Source organism: Exophiala aquamarina (genome assembly GCF_000709125.1).
Source record: "Exophiala aquamarina CBS 119918 chromosome Unknown aczIA-supercont1.3, whole genome shotgun sequence".
NCBI lineage: Eukaryota > Fungi > Ascomycota > Eurotiomycetes > Chaetothyriales > Herpotrichiellaceae > Exophiala > Exophiala aquamarina.
In genome coordinates, this window is record NW_013550585.1 from 1049241 (window position 1) to 1063869 (window position 14629).

Consider the following 14629-nt stretch of genomic DNA (forward strand, 5'->3'; position numbering starts at 1 on the left):
ACGTAGTCGAACATAATCATATAACTGAAGGCTGGAAGCTGGTCTATATCGAGGAAGTTGATAATCGCCTTCATACTCGAGAACGCCATCACATCGAATATATATCTATCACGCCGCCACCGTACATTAAGAATAGATTTCTGGAGTACTCTTCGCAGCAGGTTAGAAGTTTTAATCGAGTCCACGAGGCTCACACTCGTCACGACTCCTGAGCTTGTCCAATCACCATTCCCAAGGGGCACGGCTAAATTTCTCTTTCCCATCCTCTCAACTTTGAGCCACGGTTTGACTCCTGGTCAACAATTGACCATGGGGTCCATGGGCAATGATGCCTCGATATACTCCTCCTACGAATATGCCCCACCATCAACCAAGGGGATCACTCTACCAACACCACCCTTGACGCCGGCCAAGGTCAGGAAGCCTCGCACTATCACAGAACTCATTTCCATTCGAGCGCGAGATCTGCCAGACGAGCCCATCTTCGGCTATCCGTCAACGGGCCTTGACTACACTGAGTACACCTTCCCCGAACTAGAGGCTCTCTCCATTCGAGCTGCTAGAAAATATGCAAGCCTGCTTCCGGTCAGGACGGATTCAAGCGAAGATGCTCGCGTGATAGGATTGCTTGGTCCCTCAACACTGGACTACTTTGTCACGCTGCTGGCGCTCTCCCGCCTGGGGTTTACGGTCCTTTTCCTTTCGACAAGGATATCTGAAGCGGCCTACCTGTCTCTGCTTGAGGCGACCGGGTGTAGACACATGGTCGTTTCTCCATCGTTTATGAGAACGATATGCGCTGTGCAACGGTCGCTCCCGGAGTTGCAGACCATTGATTTCCTTCCGCAGAGTGAGTATGACACGGATGGGAGCATCGACGTGCCGCCGCAAGGCTTAGAGCAAACTCTAGACCTCGACCAGGAAACGACGAAGGTCGCATGGATCATCCACTCATCCGGCTCAACCGGCCTCCCCAAGCCCATCTACCAAACTCATTACTCAGCGCTACGTAACTATGAGAACAACATGAATCTGAAAGGGTTCGTCATCCTTCCTCTCTTCCACGCCTTCGGGCTGTCCAACGTCTTCCGGGGTTTCACAGCCGTCAAGAAAATCTACATATACAGCGCCAGTCTTCCGCTGACGAGCCAAAATCTGCTGCAGGTCATGCGTCAGCATAAATTCGAGATCTTCATTACCGTTCCGTACGCACTGAAGCTTCTCAGCGAGACGCAGGAAGGGATTGACGCCCTCGCCGCCATGAAGATGGTGCAGTTTGGCGGCTCGGCTTGCCCCGACGCGCTGGGTGACAGGCTGACTGAGGGTGGTGTAAAGTTGATCAGTCACTACGGGTCGACAGAGACAGGGCAGTTGATGACTTCGACGAGACCAGATGGTGATAAGGCGTGGAATTATGTCCGGGTCCATGAGAAGCTGGCACCCTTTATCAGGTGGGAGGCTCGTGGTGGGAATCTGCATGAGCTGGTGGTGCTAAAAGGCTGGCCTTCGAAGGTCGCAACCAATCGCCCAGACGGCGCGTACGCTCTCAAAGATCTCTTTGAACCACATCCGTCGATCGAAGGCGCTTGGAAATATTGTGGTAGACTGGATGATACCATCGTCCTGATGAACGGCGAGAAGGCCATCCCCATTGCCATGGAGCAGGCTGTGCGGCAACACAAGATGGTGAAGGAGACTGTCATGTTCGGTGCGGGAAAGAGCCAGGTGGGCATGATCGTCATTGCTTCGGAGTTCTCTGCTGGAAAGACGACGGATGAGCTTATTGACGCAATCTTGCCCGTGATCGCGGCCGAAAACCTCGTGCTGCCAGCTTATGCCCAGCTGTCCAGGGATATGATCAGAGTTCTACCCATCGGGACAGAATACCCACAGACAGACAAAGGGACCATCGTTCGTCAGGCATTCTATCGAGCGTTCCAGAACCAGATCGACGAAGTGTATCAGGAGGCGGAATCCCGATCGAGAGGAACACGCGTACTCGAGGGCCAGGAATTGCGGGCGTTCCTCCGCGAGCAGATCTTGGAGCTCACCACCAATTCGAACGAAAGCCAATCGCTTTCAGATGACACAGATCTATTCTCCCTTGGGGTTGACTCGCTGCAATCGACAAGGCTGCGCGCCAAGATTCTAAAGGAGATACAACTCAACGGCAACGCTCTGCCGCAAAATGTAGTGTTTGAATATCCCACGATTGCTAAACTGGCAGAGGCGATTGTGAGCATCCGAGATAGCAAAGCTATTGAGACGCAAGACGTGATGGGAGAGATGGAAAGGCTCGTTTCCAAGTACAGCATCTTCCCGCAACATGTCCCGGTCGCAAAGACGTCAGACCAGACTTGTGTCGTGGTCACCGGCGTTACTGGCTCCCTCGGTGCACATGTTGTCGCACAGTTGGTCCGTCGACCTTACATCAAAGAGGTGTGCTGTCTCGTGCGAGCCGAATCTGACGTGAACGCAGAAAGGCGGGTTATCGAATCAATGCAAGCGAGAGAGGTGTACAATGACCTTCTCCCTAAACAACGCTGCAAGATCTCCTGCTATCAATCCGACTTCTCCAAACCAAAGCTCGGTCTAAGTGACGCCGTGTACGACAATCTCTCTCAGAGAATCACAAGCCTGATCCACTCAGCCTGGTCAGTCAACTTCAACAAGAACCTGAGCAGCTTCGAAGCCGACTGTATCGCGGGTGCTCGCAATCTGATGCTGCTGTGCCTGTCTGCGCAACAGCCACAGCCGGCATCATTCAACTTTTGTTCCTCCGTCAGCACAGTCGTTAACACCCAAGGCGATGTCGTACCCGAAGCGCTGCCCGAGAGCTTCCGCTGCGCACAGGGAATGGGCTACGCGCAATCCAAGCTCGTGACCGAGAACCTGATCGCCCGCGCGGCAATTCAAACCGGTATGTCGGCACGCGTGTTGCGGATTGGCCAGATCGTCGCGGACACACAAAACGGAATATGGAACGCCACAGAGGCCATCCCGCTGATGCTCCAGGCAGCCACCACCATCGGCGCACTGCCAGCGCTCGACGAGTCGCCGCGCTGGCTCCCCGTGGATACCGTTGCGAAGTCTGTCATCGACATCTCTCTACCAACAGCTTCCTCTGCCACATTCTTCAACGTCGTCAACCCACGCACGTTTCACTGGACGAACGATCTGCTCCCAGCGCTGCGTGCTTCGGGCCTCAAGTTTGAGGAGGTCGGCCAAAGAGAGTGGGTCGCCAGACTGAGGAAGTCAAATCCCGACCCCGTGGCTAACCCCACCATCAAGCTGGTGGAATTCTTCGCCAACAAGTACGACAATGACATGACGAAGCGCAGGAATCTGGGATACGACACCCGTGTCACGGAATTAGCTGCGCCCGTCCTGAGTCATGTGCCGGCACTGCAGCCTGAGCTGGTGCAGAAGTTTGTGAGCAAGTTCTTGAGCACGAGATGGGCGCCGAGATTGTAGGGCCGCGTATTCTGAATGGGAGTGATTGACTTGGGAGAGTTGTCATGTCCCATAGTCTGAGTGATACTGGCGCTATCTGGAAAGCTCATTTGGGCGACATTGTTGCCCATCCTCCATTGGCCCTGCCTGGGATCGTCCCTCACCCACTTGAGGAGAAATCTAGAATTAGAAGAAGGAAGATTTGAGTCCTCGAAAGGTTCCATCCATATTGATCCACACATCTGTTCATGCGCCCGTCATCGAAACCATCAGAGCCAATTGAAGCTCGCCTGCCTCTGGTCCCACGACCTACTAATGTCGTGGATAAGATTTGTCAGTCTAAACCAGCCCGGTATTTTTTGGTATTGAGGATCAAGTACTGACCTAATGGAACCTGGTGCGTAGATCAGAGACCGAGAGGAATAGGGCTGCGATGGATGGCATGTCTTTCAACTTCGCAGATAACTCTCGGATGAGCACTTCGATCGGGTCATGATCGTTTTGTGTAGTCTGGGCTTCATCACCATAATTACCATTATCAGTAGATTTAGGGGGCCGGCCCTGACCTTGACCCGGAGCTTGACCCGGGTCTTGGCATCGAACACGAAGCACATACTCTGCGATCTGCTTGAGGATGCGGAACGAGTATAGCACCGCGTGTACCTGTGCCAGGAAATGGATCTCGTCCCACGTTACCCTTAGCGAGCCGTTGCGGTGCTGTTTCGTGAGACCCACCGTGCCGTGTAGGAGCGACAGGGGCACCGGCTGCTTCCCCCGTGCAAGAAGCTGCTGGTGCACCGTATTGGAGCCAAGCAGGTGCCAGTTGAGGAGGAGAGATGTACGCTCGGGTTCGTTTGCAGGCGTGGCTACAGTGTCCGGATATGTGGTGTAGGACTTCTCTAGCGTGTTGACCCACTGATGCAGTTGGTGTTGGAGTTGACTGCTTTTGAGTTGGAGCACGGCTGTGGATGTGATTCTTCGGCCCTTCCGTGCGTACTCTACCACCGCCTCTGGCTGGGATATTAGGCTTGACCATGCTAGAAGGGAATATGCCAATCCCCTAATGTCAGAACCATAGGACCAGGCTGAGTCACGGGATGGGTCTTCAAGCAGCGACGTGAGATAGATGTGAGGAAAGCCAGGGGTTGAGACGATGAGCTCTGCAGTGCGCGGATCGATGCCGCCAAGAGGGGAGGGCACCTTGGTCGTCATCTGGGGCTGGGGAGGAAGGTACTGCTCCGCGAATTCATTGAACTGAACCCTCAGATTCTCGAGCCTCGGTTTATCTCTTGCTCGCTCCCTTACCATCGCTGTCGAAATGCTCGAGTCCATGTACCGCTCGAATGCAAAGTGCACTAGGGATGGAACACCCAGTCTTTCAGAGATAGTCTTGGGGTGGAGTGATAATATCGCCAGCGAGTATTTGCCTTTTCCCTGTCCGGAAAACTTCTTCTCAATCGAACCAAGCATTGCCAACGAGCTTTTGGGCCCAAGCTCGTGCACGGCAAGGTCAGAGTCGTTCGTCAGCACCGCTGCGGAGGTCTCACATGCTGCTTGAGCACAAAAGGAATCTGCCTCCCCCGAAACGACGCTGACTAGGTGGCTCCATTTGCTAGCTCTCAGGAATTCAATCACGCTTGCAACCATAAAGGGTGGAGGTGGAGGCGTTGCCTTCTTTGTTGATATGAAAGAGGTGTTCCACAAAGCGTCCTCGAACTGAATGTCGCCTATTGATGTCATCATCGGGTCGAGAGGACGTTGCATACGGTAGCGCTCTAGTTGAATGCGGACTTTCTCCATTCTGTCCAGCCTAACTGACCGCTTCGACGGCGGCAAGCCGCCATCGAAGAAAATATGGTGGATTCGAACACCACGCTTTTCAAGGTCTAGCAGGAAATGCTGAAATCCCTGGTCGATTTCTGAATAACTGGGAAACCCTCCATCGAGAACTGGGCTTCTAGACGCCCTGTATGCTAGCAGCCTGTTGTAGACGTGGTACACCAGGGATGGCCCATCAATGACCAGTAGATCGATTGTACCTACGTTTAGGGGCTGCATTGACATGCCGAGGATGACACCCTCTGCGTAGGCCTGGAGGTCTTGTGAAAGTCGTGGGATTCCCATTATGGGCAAGGAGCTTCTCACCAATGAAACCTAAACCTTCGTTCCTTGGTATGTATGGAAAAGCTTTGGGCAATTGGAATCGCTTTGTTTCAAAGACGTTGTGAAAGGAATCAGATATCCACAGTAGATTTCATACGGTGGATCAAAAGTACCCGTCAAGCGAGTCTTGATTTGCTCCAACAATTATAAACTGTTAATGGCTTTCATCATATTTTCATACAACTAGAAGTTCGACTGAAGATGCGCTAAATCAGTACAATGTCTTCCCTCATCTCATCTGAAGAAAACTCTATGCCTCTAACGAAACTGGTACCGCGGACACGTCAAATCCTTGCTTTTCTTTTGTCTCATAATTTTGCAGGGAGCCGTTTTGGTTCTATGGTGTCTCCGGGTTAGCACTGCAAGAACTTCCTGAATAACTCAGTGAATACCATTTACCGTGGCCTTGAAATGGTTGAAGTTCTCCTCAAAGACCTCTTCGGCATGCTTCTCGGCATCGAATTGATGAATCCAATCCTCTCTTGGAAATTGGACTGATTCGGGATTTGTCTTGACCTTATCCCAGTCTGCCTTATGCCACATGTCGCGGGTGGTCTCGCCGGTTTTTTGGACTGCCTTGACGCGGTCGTATCTGTTGTCAAGGTTAGCCAAGCGTTGCTTAAAAGACCCCCTTGCTTCCACATCTCCCAATCCTTACCTTATTCTTTGGTATGTCCTCAAGCCGTCAGGGATTTCTCCCTTGCCGGCTCGTTTGAGGCAGACTGCAAGCGTGACGCCATCTTCCATCGCTTGGGTTGCGCCTTGGGCTGATGTAGGTAGAAATGGGTGGGCGGAATCCCCCAGTAAGGAAATGCGACCTCCTTTACTGACCCAGGTAGGGAGGGGGTCTCGGTAAACCAGCTTCCAGTCTACTAGATGACTCTCTGGGGTCTTGGAAACGATTGTTTTGCAGAGTGGATCCCAACCCTCAAAGACTTTATAGACGTCTTCCAACTTTCCTGGGAAGGACCAAGATTCGTCGATATCTGCATCATCCTGGAAGCCACACATTAGTTCCCCTCAAAACCTGTCATCGGGAATCCTACCTTGTGCGTCAAAACCCAACAACAGTCACTTCCATTTTTGATGGTTGAAAAGAGGAAATGGACATCTTGACCAATCCATCCGTTGAAAGTGTCCCCATTCTCGCAAAAGTGCTTTGTTAAAGGATCGGCGATCATGTCGGTATTTGGAAACCTTTAATCAATTAGCACTAAAACCAGGTATTGTTTCCAAAATCAAGCTTACCAAGCTCGGAAAACTGCATAGCCACTGCTCTTTGGCCTGTCGAGATAGCCCAAGACTAGTTCACGAGCTTTTGAACGAACGCCGTCCGAACCAATGACGAGGTCTGCCCAGACCTGACCGATGGTAAGCCCTTTTTCAACCAGCCTGGGTCAGGAAACCTACCTTTTCGCCAGAGTCGAGCTCTACACCTGCCCTGTCCTTCTCTTCGAGGTACTTTTCTATCCGGCGGCCAAGATGGATGGTAATGTTCAAATCGTCCTTGGCGTGATTGAAAACAACCTCGTGCAATTCGCCTCGATGGCCATTGAAAACCGGAGCGTCGGGATTTTGCTCCGGGGTTGCTTGCGTGATGATGTGTTCACCCGTGTATTTATGGATCTTGAAACCGTGTTTCCTCAAATCAATGCTGATGCTTCGCATTTTATTGGTGATCTCGCCGTCTACACCCCATCGCCGGAAAATCCGGCCTGCATTGGATCCGAATGAGATGATATCACCCAGTGGTTTCAAAACTGGGAATGCTTCGTAGATTTCTACATCGTGGCCTTGTCGGTGGCATTCAATGGCAGCCGTGAGCCCGCCAAATCCTGTTTTACAGGTTCAGCGGTTGCAAGTCGTCTTGCAGGACTTGTTCTGATCTCACCTGCTCCAACAACGATGACCTTGATGCCTGTTTTGGCCTTTGCCGCAGGCAGTTCCGCCGCCATAGTAGCAATGGCAGTTATCAGGATTGCTTTCGAGAACGAGACTCCCGCACACGTAGACCAGCAAAATCAAAGAAAAGGCGCAAAGGAAGAATACGAGTTCGCTGGTACCTGAAGGGTGTCCTTGGAAATAAGTCAGTTCCACCAAAGCATTACCTTCAAGGAGAGAAGTTCGAGAAGAAGTCGCCAGAAGATGCGGATCCTTTTGAGGCATCGGGGGCTTAGGCAGATTCATAGCAAGCCCCATCATCAGATTACGGCTCATGCTTTACCGATGGATTGCTATGGGTCGACATGTTTCATTCAAGGCAGCACAGACAAGAAGCGGGCTGGAGAGTTTGCATTCGCCGCACCATCCCCGTTTTCTCCAACTGAACTGCCGACGCCGATGGCCTAAAGATATGCATTGTACGGAAATGGACAATGGACCGTAGAGTTTTTGCCGTGTTCATTGGATGTGGGTTTCCTGCGGGTGATTTTCGTCCCCACCGTTTCCCCATCCCAAGTTATTTGTATGTAACGAGCAGCTACACCGGAGCCAATGTTGGGTTCTGTGGGGAGTGGTTCCAGGAATGGGCCTAGAACGGTCAGGTTTATTGGGCAGCCCATGTACTATAATAATAATATCCCACCATCACCTTATCTCAATTTCCTCGGTGTGACATCCGAATTCATGATGATGCCTTGCATAAAGTCTAAACACATGTACACCAGAGTCAATAGATAGATAGACAGATCTCTATTGCCTATATTGGGCACATACCTTAGGCAGAGGGGTCCTGAAAAGCCACCCCACCTTGATAACCACATCCCATTTTAAGGCTACAGTTCAATTCACCAGCACCGTGGAGACAACGCCCACGCATTTGCAGACCAACCTTTACCGGGTAACTCCGAGACTAAAGGGCGCCTTGCTTTGGCAGACACCTCAACATTTAACATCATCACTCCCTTTCATCCTTGTGAGGTCTATGTCACAGCCCGCAAGAAGTTAACGCCGGGAAGATCAATCTAGCCGCAAGGCTCCTGGACACTTTCGGCGGGTGGGTGTAGAGTACAGGGCTATTTCCCGTGGGTCGTGGATCAGCCATGACCACCAATCCGGATTTCAACAAGGAAACCACGGCGACAGCGGTTGCGCAAGCCTTCAGCGATGAGATCCGTGGAAAAGTCATCGTGGTTGTGGGCGTATCGCCGCAGAGCATCGGCGAGTCCATGGCACTTGCCTTGGCCGCGCATGAACCCTCGCTCCTCGTCTTTGCTTCAAGAACAAAGTGGAAGATGGAGAAGGTTTCCAGTAAGGTCAAAACGGTGCATTCCAATGCAAAGATTGAACTCGTCGAGGTCGACCTTTCATCATTCGCATCGGTTCGGGAAGGCACCAAGGCGATCAACCAGATTGTTGATCGAATTGATATCCTGATCAACAACGCGGCGGTGGTGCTCCAGGAGCATAAATACACCACCGACGGGCTCGAAATGCAGTTTGGCACGAACCACATGGGCCCCTTCCTGTTGACCAATCTCTTACTCCCTAAGCTCATCAAAGCTGCTGAAGAAAGCACGTCTTGCAAAGGCTCAACCCGGATTATAAACCTCACGAGCGCCGGCCATATCCTTTCGCCGATCCGGTTCAGCGACCATGTCTTCCATAAACGGCCAGAAGATATACCTCTGGAGGAAAGGCCGATGTCGAGACCGGGCGTCTCTTTCGACCCGCCGCCAGGAGAGACCTATGTGCCGTTCGTCGCTTACGGACAATCCAAGACCGCCAACATCCTCTTCTCAGTGTCTCTCACGCAGAAGCTCTCCAGCCAGGGTATTCGGTCGATTGCTACCCATCCTGGTTCCATTTGGACGGATCTCTCGCGCCATTTGGACGAGAAGAATCATGAGCTGATCAGCAAGACTGCCGAGTTCTGGAAGGATCTCGACCAAGGTGCTGCGACGACTTTGGTCGCCGCACTTGACCCCAAGCTGAGTTCAGATTTGGATGTCATTTATCTGAGCGATTGCCAGGTGGCACAAGCAGCAGATCATGCCCGCGATCAAAAGGCTGCCGAACGACTGTGGCAGTTAAGTGAAGCTATTGTAGGCCGGCAACTTAAGTTGTAGGCCTTCACAAACGGCCATGATGAGCTGCGCATGAACTGCGAGGGGCGATGCGTTCATGACACCTCTTTGATGGATTCATTCTAGTATCTATGTGAGGATGCGGTCAGTGCGACTCTCGGCCACATTTCATTGAGTTCAAATTTGTGACTGCGAGTTGATTATTCTTCCCTGAGCCAATCAGTAACAAAAGCAAGTGGCGGAACGAGGCATCCCGACGAGCCTCGTTCCGTGCGTGTCGTCCGCTCCGGGATTTCAAATACTTCTCGCCAATTTTTAGTAGGCCTGTCCAGATCACGAACGAAATCGTGTAGAATGGGGTCAATGGGGTTGATGGAGTTCTCAGACTGGAAGTGGAGGCCTGAGTTCCGACCTCCATCGATCTGTGGGAACAAGCCGTAGAAGTTGATGATTTTATGCTACCCAGTTGGGAGTTTCCGTCGATAGTGGAGGCACTGGCATCCGGCACCGAGGCCGCATACCCACTCCAGCACAGATCTGTATAGCTAAAAGGAGGCTCGAGGACATGGAGACTAAGTAGATTGAGATCTCGATCGAAATATGGCATTGATTGCTCTATGAAGTTATGATTTATCCTCAAAACATGGTGTTCCCCCACATGTCATCGTAAAATACATCAATGTCATTAGACACGAGAAGAGGATTCATATTTAAAAATGGCAGGGGTGAATATTCTGTTGTAATCCCGTGCACCTCGAAAGGATTAGCAGCATCAACCGGTGCGAACCCACCAGCTGAAGGATATGCGTAGGCAGGGTTAAACGGCCCGGGCACGCTCTCCATTCCATACCGCTGGGCGTTCAGATGGCTTTCGTCGGAATTGTCGAATGCGGTGCTAGGGTTCGACAAAACGTCAGTAGACATGCTAGTATGGACCGCGGAAGCGGTCATGTCTGCATTTTCCGTCTTCTCGGCAAGGCCGAGACGAGGAAGGAGGCCCTGAGGTCCAGCGAACTTTTGCCATAGTAGCTTAGACGAGCGAAAAGTTGAATAGGATTGGATGAGCTCAAGACCTTTGTTGAGTCCATCTCGTACCATCTGGATGAAATCTGGTAGACTGGTAGTGTTATCATTGGTAGGGGAGCGTTCTTCTCGCAAACTGTGAATGTAGACGAGGAATAGGGTTGACAGTGCCGATGACAAGAACAGATTTAGAATTGGCTGCAGTCTTCTGTACAGATCATACTTGTCATTCATTTCCGTGATTCTCTCGATTGTATCATACGCAATGTGTGCAACGATTCTCACACGCTTAATATTCGCCGTATAAGTTTGTGAGGAGAACAATAAAGGTCGCATCACCACAATCCTGAACTGGTTGGCCCGTAAATAGAGTATGTATCGCAGGACTTGTGTTCCTCGGTCAATGGGGGTATTGCAGTCCCTGATTCCGTTGGCTCCTGTTGAGTCTGTATCGAAACGTAGATAGGCGGGGAGACTGTCATGCCAGCGTTGCACTTGATAGTCAACGTAGTCAAAATCTTCGTCCTTGATTCGCTGCTTTAATCTTCCACGTTCGTCAGTTACGGCTGCCCATGCAGGAGGGCCTATCCTAATGTATGAAGTCATCGCTTTCGTGTACGGGTTCAATGTATCCTAGAGGTTGTAGTGAGTGGTCGTGTCCGCATACGCTTATAAGATGCTAAGAGAGAGAAACCTACGATTTCTGTGATATCAATGTCCGCATCCTTCAATGTAAACGGCAAACCAGCGTTAAAGTTGAGTTGCCGATCCAATATTATGGAAGTCACCAGAACATTGATGACTTTTGCACGAGCTTCGCTCTGAACAAAACGTCGCGTGAGTATATGTTTTTGATGCAATCCAGCTTCAATCATTAGGCGACAGGCAATCGCCACATAGCGTGAAGCAAGACGACAATCATCTTTGAACATGTGGAAGAAAGCCTTTGCAAAGTCAGCAGCGCCTCCATAACAATATTGGTGGAGGCTAACCATAAGCAGCAGGAGTATCTGGCCCTGCAAGCTGAAAGTCTTCGCAAAGACTACATTTGTGACTGCTGGTTGGAGTTCGTTGTAAATCTTCTCGCTCATGGTACTGGATCCACCTCCATCTGCCAGCAGACCAATAGCGAGAACCATTCTCAAGTGAGTAAGCTGCTTTTCGGTGGACGTTGCGAGCCTTGAATCTGGACAGGGAACGTCAGGGTTCGGCCAGAGTAAGTCCACCTGAGTCTTTAATGATGGAATGTCAATGATGGGATGCAAAACCCCCACACATTCATGATAGATCTGGATCAGTTGGAGTGCATAGCTCTTTTCCAACCCGTGCAGCGAATCGGAAGCAGTGAAATCTTGTTGGAGGTCAGGAGCCCGAGTGATTCCTGCTTCTTCATCCTCATCCGTTTCTCTGTCAAGACTGACAGAGCCGGCGAGGTCCGGGTCCAGTTCTAGATCGGTGGTTCTGGCCTCTGGGGCATTTTCTTGGTCTAGCATCAATCTAGCAAGGCTGAAGCTGAAATTTGAACTAGTTGGACCAGCAAAAAGTGATAGATGATTTTGTGCTGATGTTCCTTTGTCGGCTTCGTCACCAAGGCTGTTCGAAACTCGTTGGGGATTTTGTCGATATGGTGATTTTGTTCCAGGCTGGTTGGGCTGTTGCTGTTCCAAACTGGCCACTTTTGCCTGAAGCGCCGAAACCAATTCATTTAGCTCAGTGAGGCCCCTACAAGCTCTTTAGCACATAAATTGGACCTGACCGGCTAGCAATTACCTAGACTTCACGACGCTGGAAGTACTGCTTGGCGAATCACTCAGCTGCTGAGCAGCGTCAAGAGGGCTTCGTGCGTATCGACAGTCGAGGGAGCGCCTGCGGCAAGGGTCACAAGGATGACTTCCATCACATTTGATCTTGCGGGTCTTGCAGACGGCACATGCTTGCTCAACATAGACAGCTCTTTTTCGGTCAGCGGGATTTTTAGCCCTCGACCTTCTTTTCACTCTGCTCTGATGGTTAATCATGTCAGGCAGTCGTCGAGATGAGATTGACTCGTCCGGAGCCTTAGATATGGCTCCTGTGGCTGAAATATTGAATTTCTCAGCGTCAGGATGATGTTAGTTGAAGAAGATCCAGATGATGACTGTAAGATCCCGCTTCGAGGCGGGGCCTCGGGATTTATGGGGCGTGTTAGGCTTGTGCGCACCAACACAGTCTTTCCTCGGCGGTCGCTTGACGGCTCCGGATGAGGCTTGTAGGGCATCATGTAACATACAGCAGCAACTTCAAAATACTATGACTAACTGAGCATCAAGGCTTTCCCTAAAAAGGTCGTTAGAAGAGAGTACCTCTAAGCAAGTACATAGGGTAAATCCAGAGGGATTTAATTTCAAGACTGTTCAGATAATCCCCAGGAAAACAAGGCAATGCTTATTGGAATTTGTAATTAAATTAGCTAGTGGTAACTAACGTGTACCTCAGGACTCGCCTGATGGGTCTAAGCCGCTTTATCTAAGGCCAAGTCGGCCCAGCCTTGCACCCTTGCTCAGTAGCACGGAAAATGGTTGGTCTCATCAACCTAAAGTAAAATCCAGGCCGACAGCTGATCTGCGTGATACCAAAAGTCCACCTACGGTTGCCAGAAGCCGCTTCTTGAAAGTGTCATTGTGAGAGAATATCGGTCCAGTCAGTCTTGCGGACAAAGTCCTCTAGGCTTGTCATAGGGCAATCAATACCTTCCTGCGAGCCGATCAGCAAAGGGACCTGGTGGACGATTTCGTACTCACCTTCCTCATATCTGCTGCCGTGATTAATTCCATTCCCCCGTCGTACCCAGGGTTGGAGGTATACATAAACATTTCAGCAACCTCTCTACCGAACTCCTTGTCAGGGGCCATGTCTATCATCTGCCGCGGCGTGACATGCCGGTACGAAGCTTTCTGATCAGTGATCTCGCCCCAGATTCTGACCCAGTCCGACCAGCTGCAGGTGGATCCCTCGGCCATGTAGTGGCCGCCGGGCGATCTATGTGATACAGCATACACGAAATTACCCATGTCAGCGACGACATCGAGGTGCGGTGCAGGCTTGTCAGGGTTTGTCGTGAGACTCATCTGGAAGCTGCCGTCCGACAACTAATGGTTTCAGGTTAGCCACCACTGTACAGGCGTCACGCCGAGAGATCCCAACCTTCTTAAGATACAAGTCTGGGATTAGTCGATAGCTTGTGAAAAAGTAGCCGGTCTGAATGCATGACATCTTCGACGCCAGACCAGGATGCTTGCTACCGACATAGTCCGGGAAGATGTCGGCCTTCGCATCAAAATGGTACAATTCTTTGAATGCTCCTTTACTGCATTTGCCAGCATGACTCAACGTGGAGACAAGAAACCCATTAGGGAGTAATGTATCGACCTCAGTAGCAGCAGCATCAGCTATGTTCTTACCATGCCGATACTCGACATGAGATGCATGCTCTCGACATGAGATGCCCGCCTCCTGCGCCTCCTGTCGGCAATCTGGTCGAAAGAACGGCTCCCAGTAATTCGTAACTGCGAATATGACATTGGCCTTATTGAATGCTTTCTTGAGACTTTTGGCCTCATCCAGATCAGCCTGTACAATTTCCACACCACGGGTGGCGAACTCCTTTGCTTTCGGGGCTTCGGGGTTGCGTGTCACTCCTCTAACACGGTAATTTGAGTCTTGCAGAAACCTGTGTGCCACTGAGCCCCCTTGGTTGCCAGTGATGCCGACGACTACAATGAGTTTCGACATGTTCGTGGTTGGATGAGCGAAGTGGGGTTTCTATTGCCCTATCTCAATAGCTATGGGATCTAACTGTACGCCGTGGCAACCAGTCGAGCATACAGGCGTGGTGTGCCGCTGCTTGGCTGCAGGAGCGGCATATGGCTTACCAACGATGTCCACCCCACCAGCAATTAATATCCGACACCCGACTCTCCAGCAAA

At 51.1% G+C, this 14629-nt stretch overlaps 6 protein-coding genes across 6 annotated transcripts; 2 read left to right on the top strand and 4 right to left on the bottom strand.

The window, feature by feature from the left end:
• Nucleotides 1-309: 309 nt before the first annotated feature.
• Nucleotides 310-3474, top strand: A1O9_03975 (uncharacterized protein; the record flags this gene model as incomplete). The annotated part of the gene is made up of 1 exon (XM_013406267.1): nucleotides 310-3474. One exon carries the CDS (start codon nucleotides 310-312, stop codon nucleotides 3472-3474), a length of 3165 nt encoding a protein of 1054 aa, XP_013261721.1.
• Nucleotides 3475-3837: 363 nt separating this feature from the next.
• A1O9_03976 (uncharacterized protein) lies at nucleotides 3838-5577 on the bottom strand (the record flags this gene model as incomplete). The annotated part of the gene is made up of 1 exon (XM_013406268.1): nucleotides 3838-5577. One exon carries the CDS (start codon nucleotides 5575-5577, stop codon nucleotides 3838-3840), a length of 1740 nt encoding a protein of 579 aa, XP_013261722.1.
• A 420-nt stretch (nucleotides 5578-5997) lies between these two features.
• A1O9_03977 (salicylate hydroxylase) lies at nucleotides 5998-7571 on the bottom strand (the record flags this gene model as incomplete). Its single annotated transcript, XM_013406269.1, has 6 exons — nucleotides 5998-6208; nucleotides 6275-6612; nucleotides 6663-6813; nucleotides 6865-6977; nucleotides 7027-7451; nucleotides 7508-7571. 6 exons carry the CDS (start codon nucleotides 7569-7571, stop codon nucleotides 5998-6000), a joined length of 1302 nt encoding a protein of 433 aa, XP_013261723.1.
• A 1086-nt stretch (nucleotides 7572-8657) lies between these two features.
• A1O9_03978 (uncharacterized protein) lies at nucleotides 8658-9683 on the top strand (the record flags this gene model as incomplete). Its single annotated transcript, XM_013406270.1, has 1 exon — nucleotides 8658-9683. The coding sequence occupies one exon, from the start codon at nucleotides 8658-8660 to the stop codon at nucleotides 9681-9683; it is 1026 nt and encodes a 341-aa protein (XP_013261724.1).
• Nucleotides 9684-10277: 594 nt separating this feature from the next.
• On the bottom strand, nucleotides 10278-12682 carry A1O9_03979 (uncharacterized protein; the record flags this gene model as incomplete). The annotated part of the gene is made up of 4 exons (XM_013406271.1): nucleotides 10278-11297; nucleotides 11363-11608; nucleotides 11657-12386; nucleotides 12435-12682. 4 exons carry the CDS (start codon nucleotides 12680-12682, stop codon nucleotides 10278-10280), a joined length of 2244 nt encoding a protein of 747 aa, XP_013261725.1.
• Nucleotides 12683-13319: 637 nt separating this feature from the next.
• On the bottom strand, nucleotides 13320-14435 carry A1O9_03980 (uncharacterized protein; the record flags this gene model as incomplete). Its single annotated transcript, XM_013406272.1, has 3 exons — nucleotides 13320-13397; nucleotides 13445-13792; nucleotides 13848-14435. 3 exons carry the CDS (start codon nucleotides 14433-14435, stop codon nucleotides 13320-13322), a joined length of 1014 nt encoding a protein of 337 aa, XP_013261726.1.
• Between the last annotated feature and the right edge of the window lie 194 nt (nucleotides 14436-14629).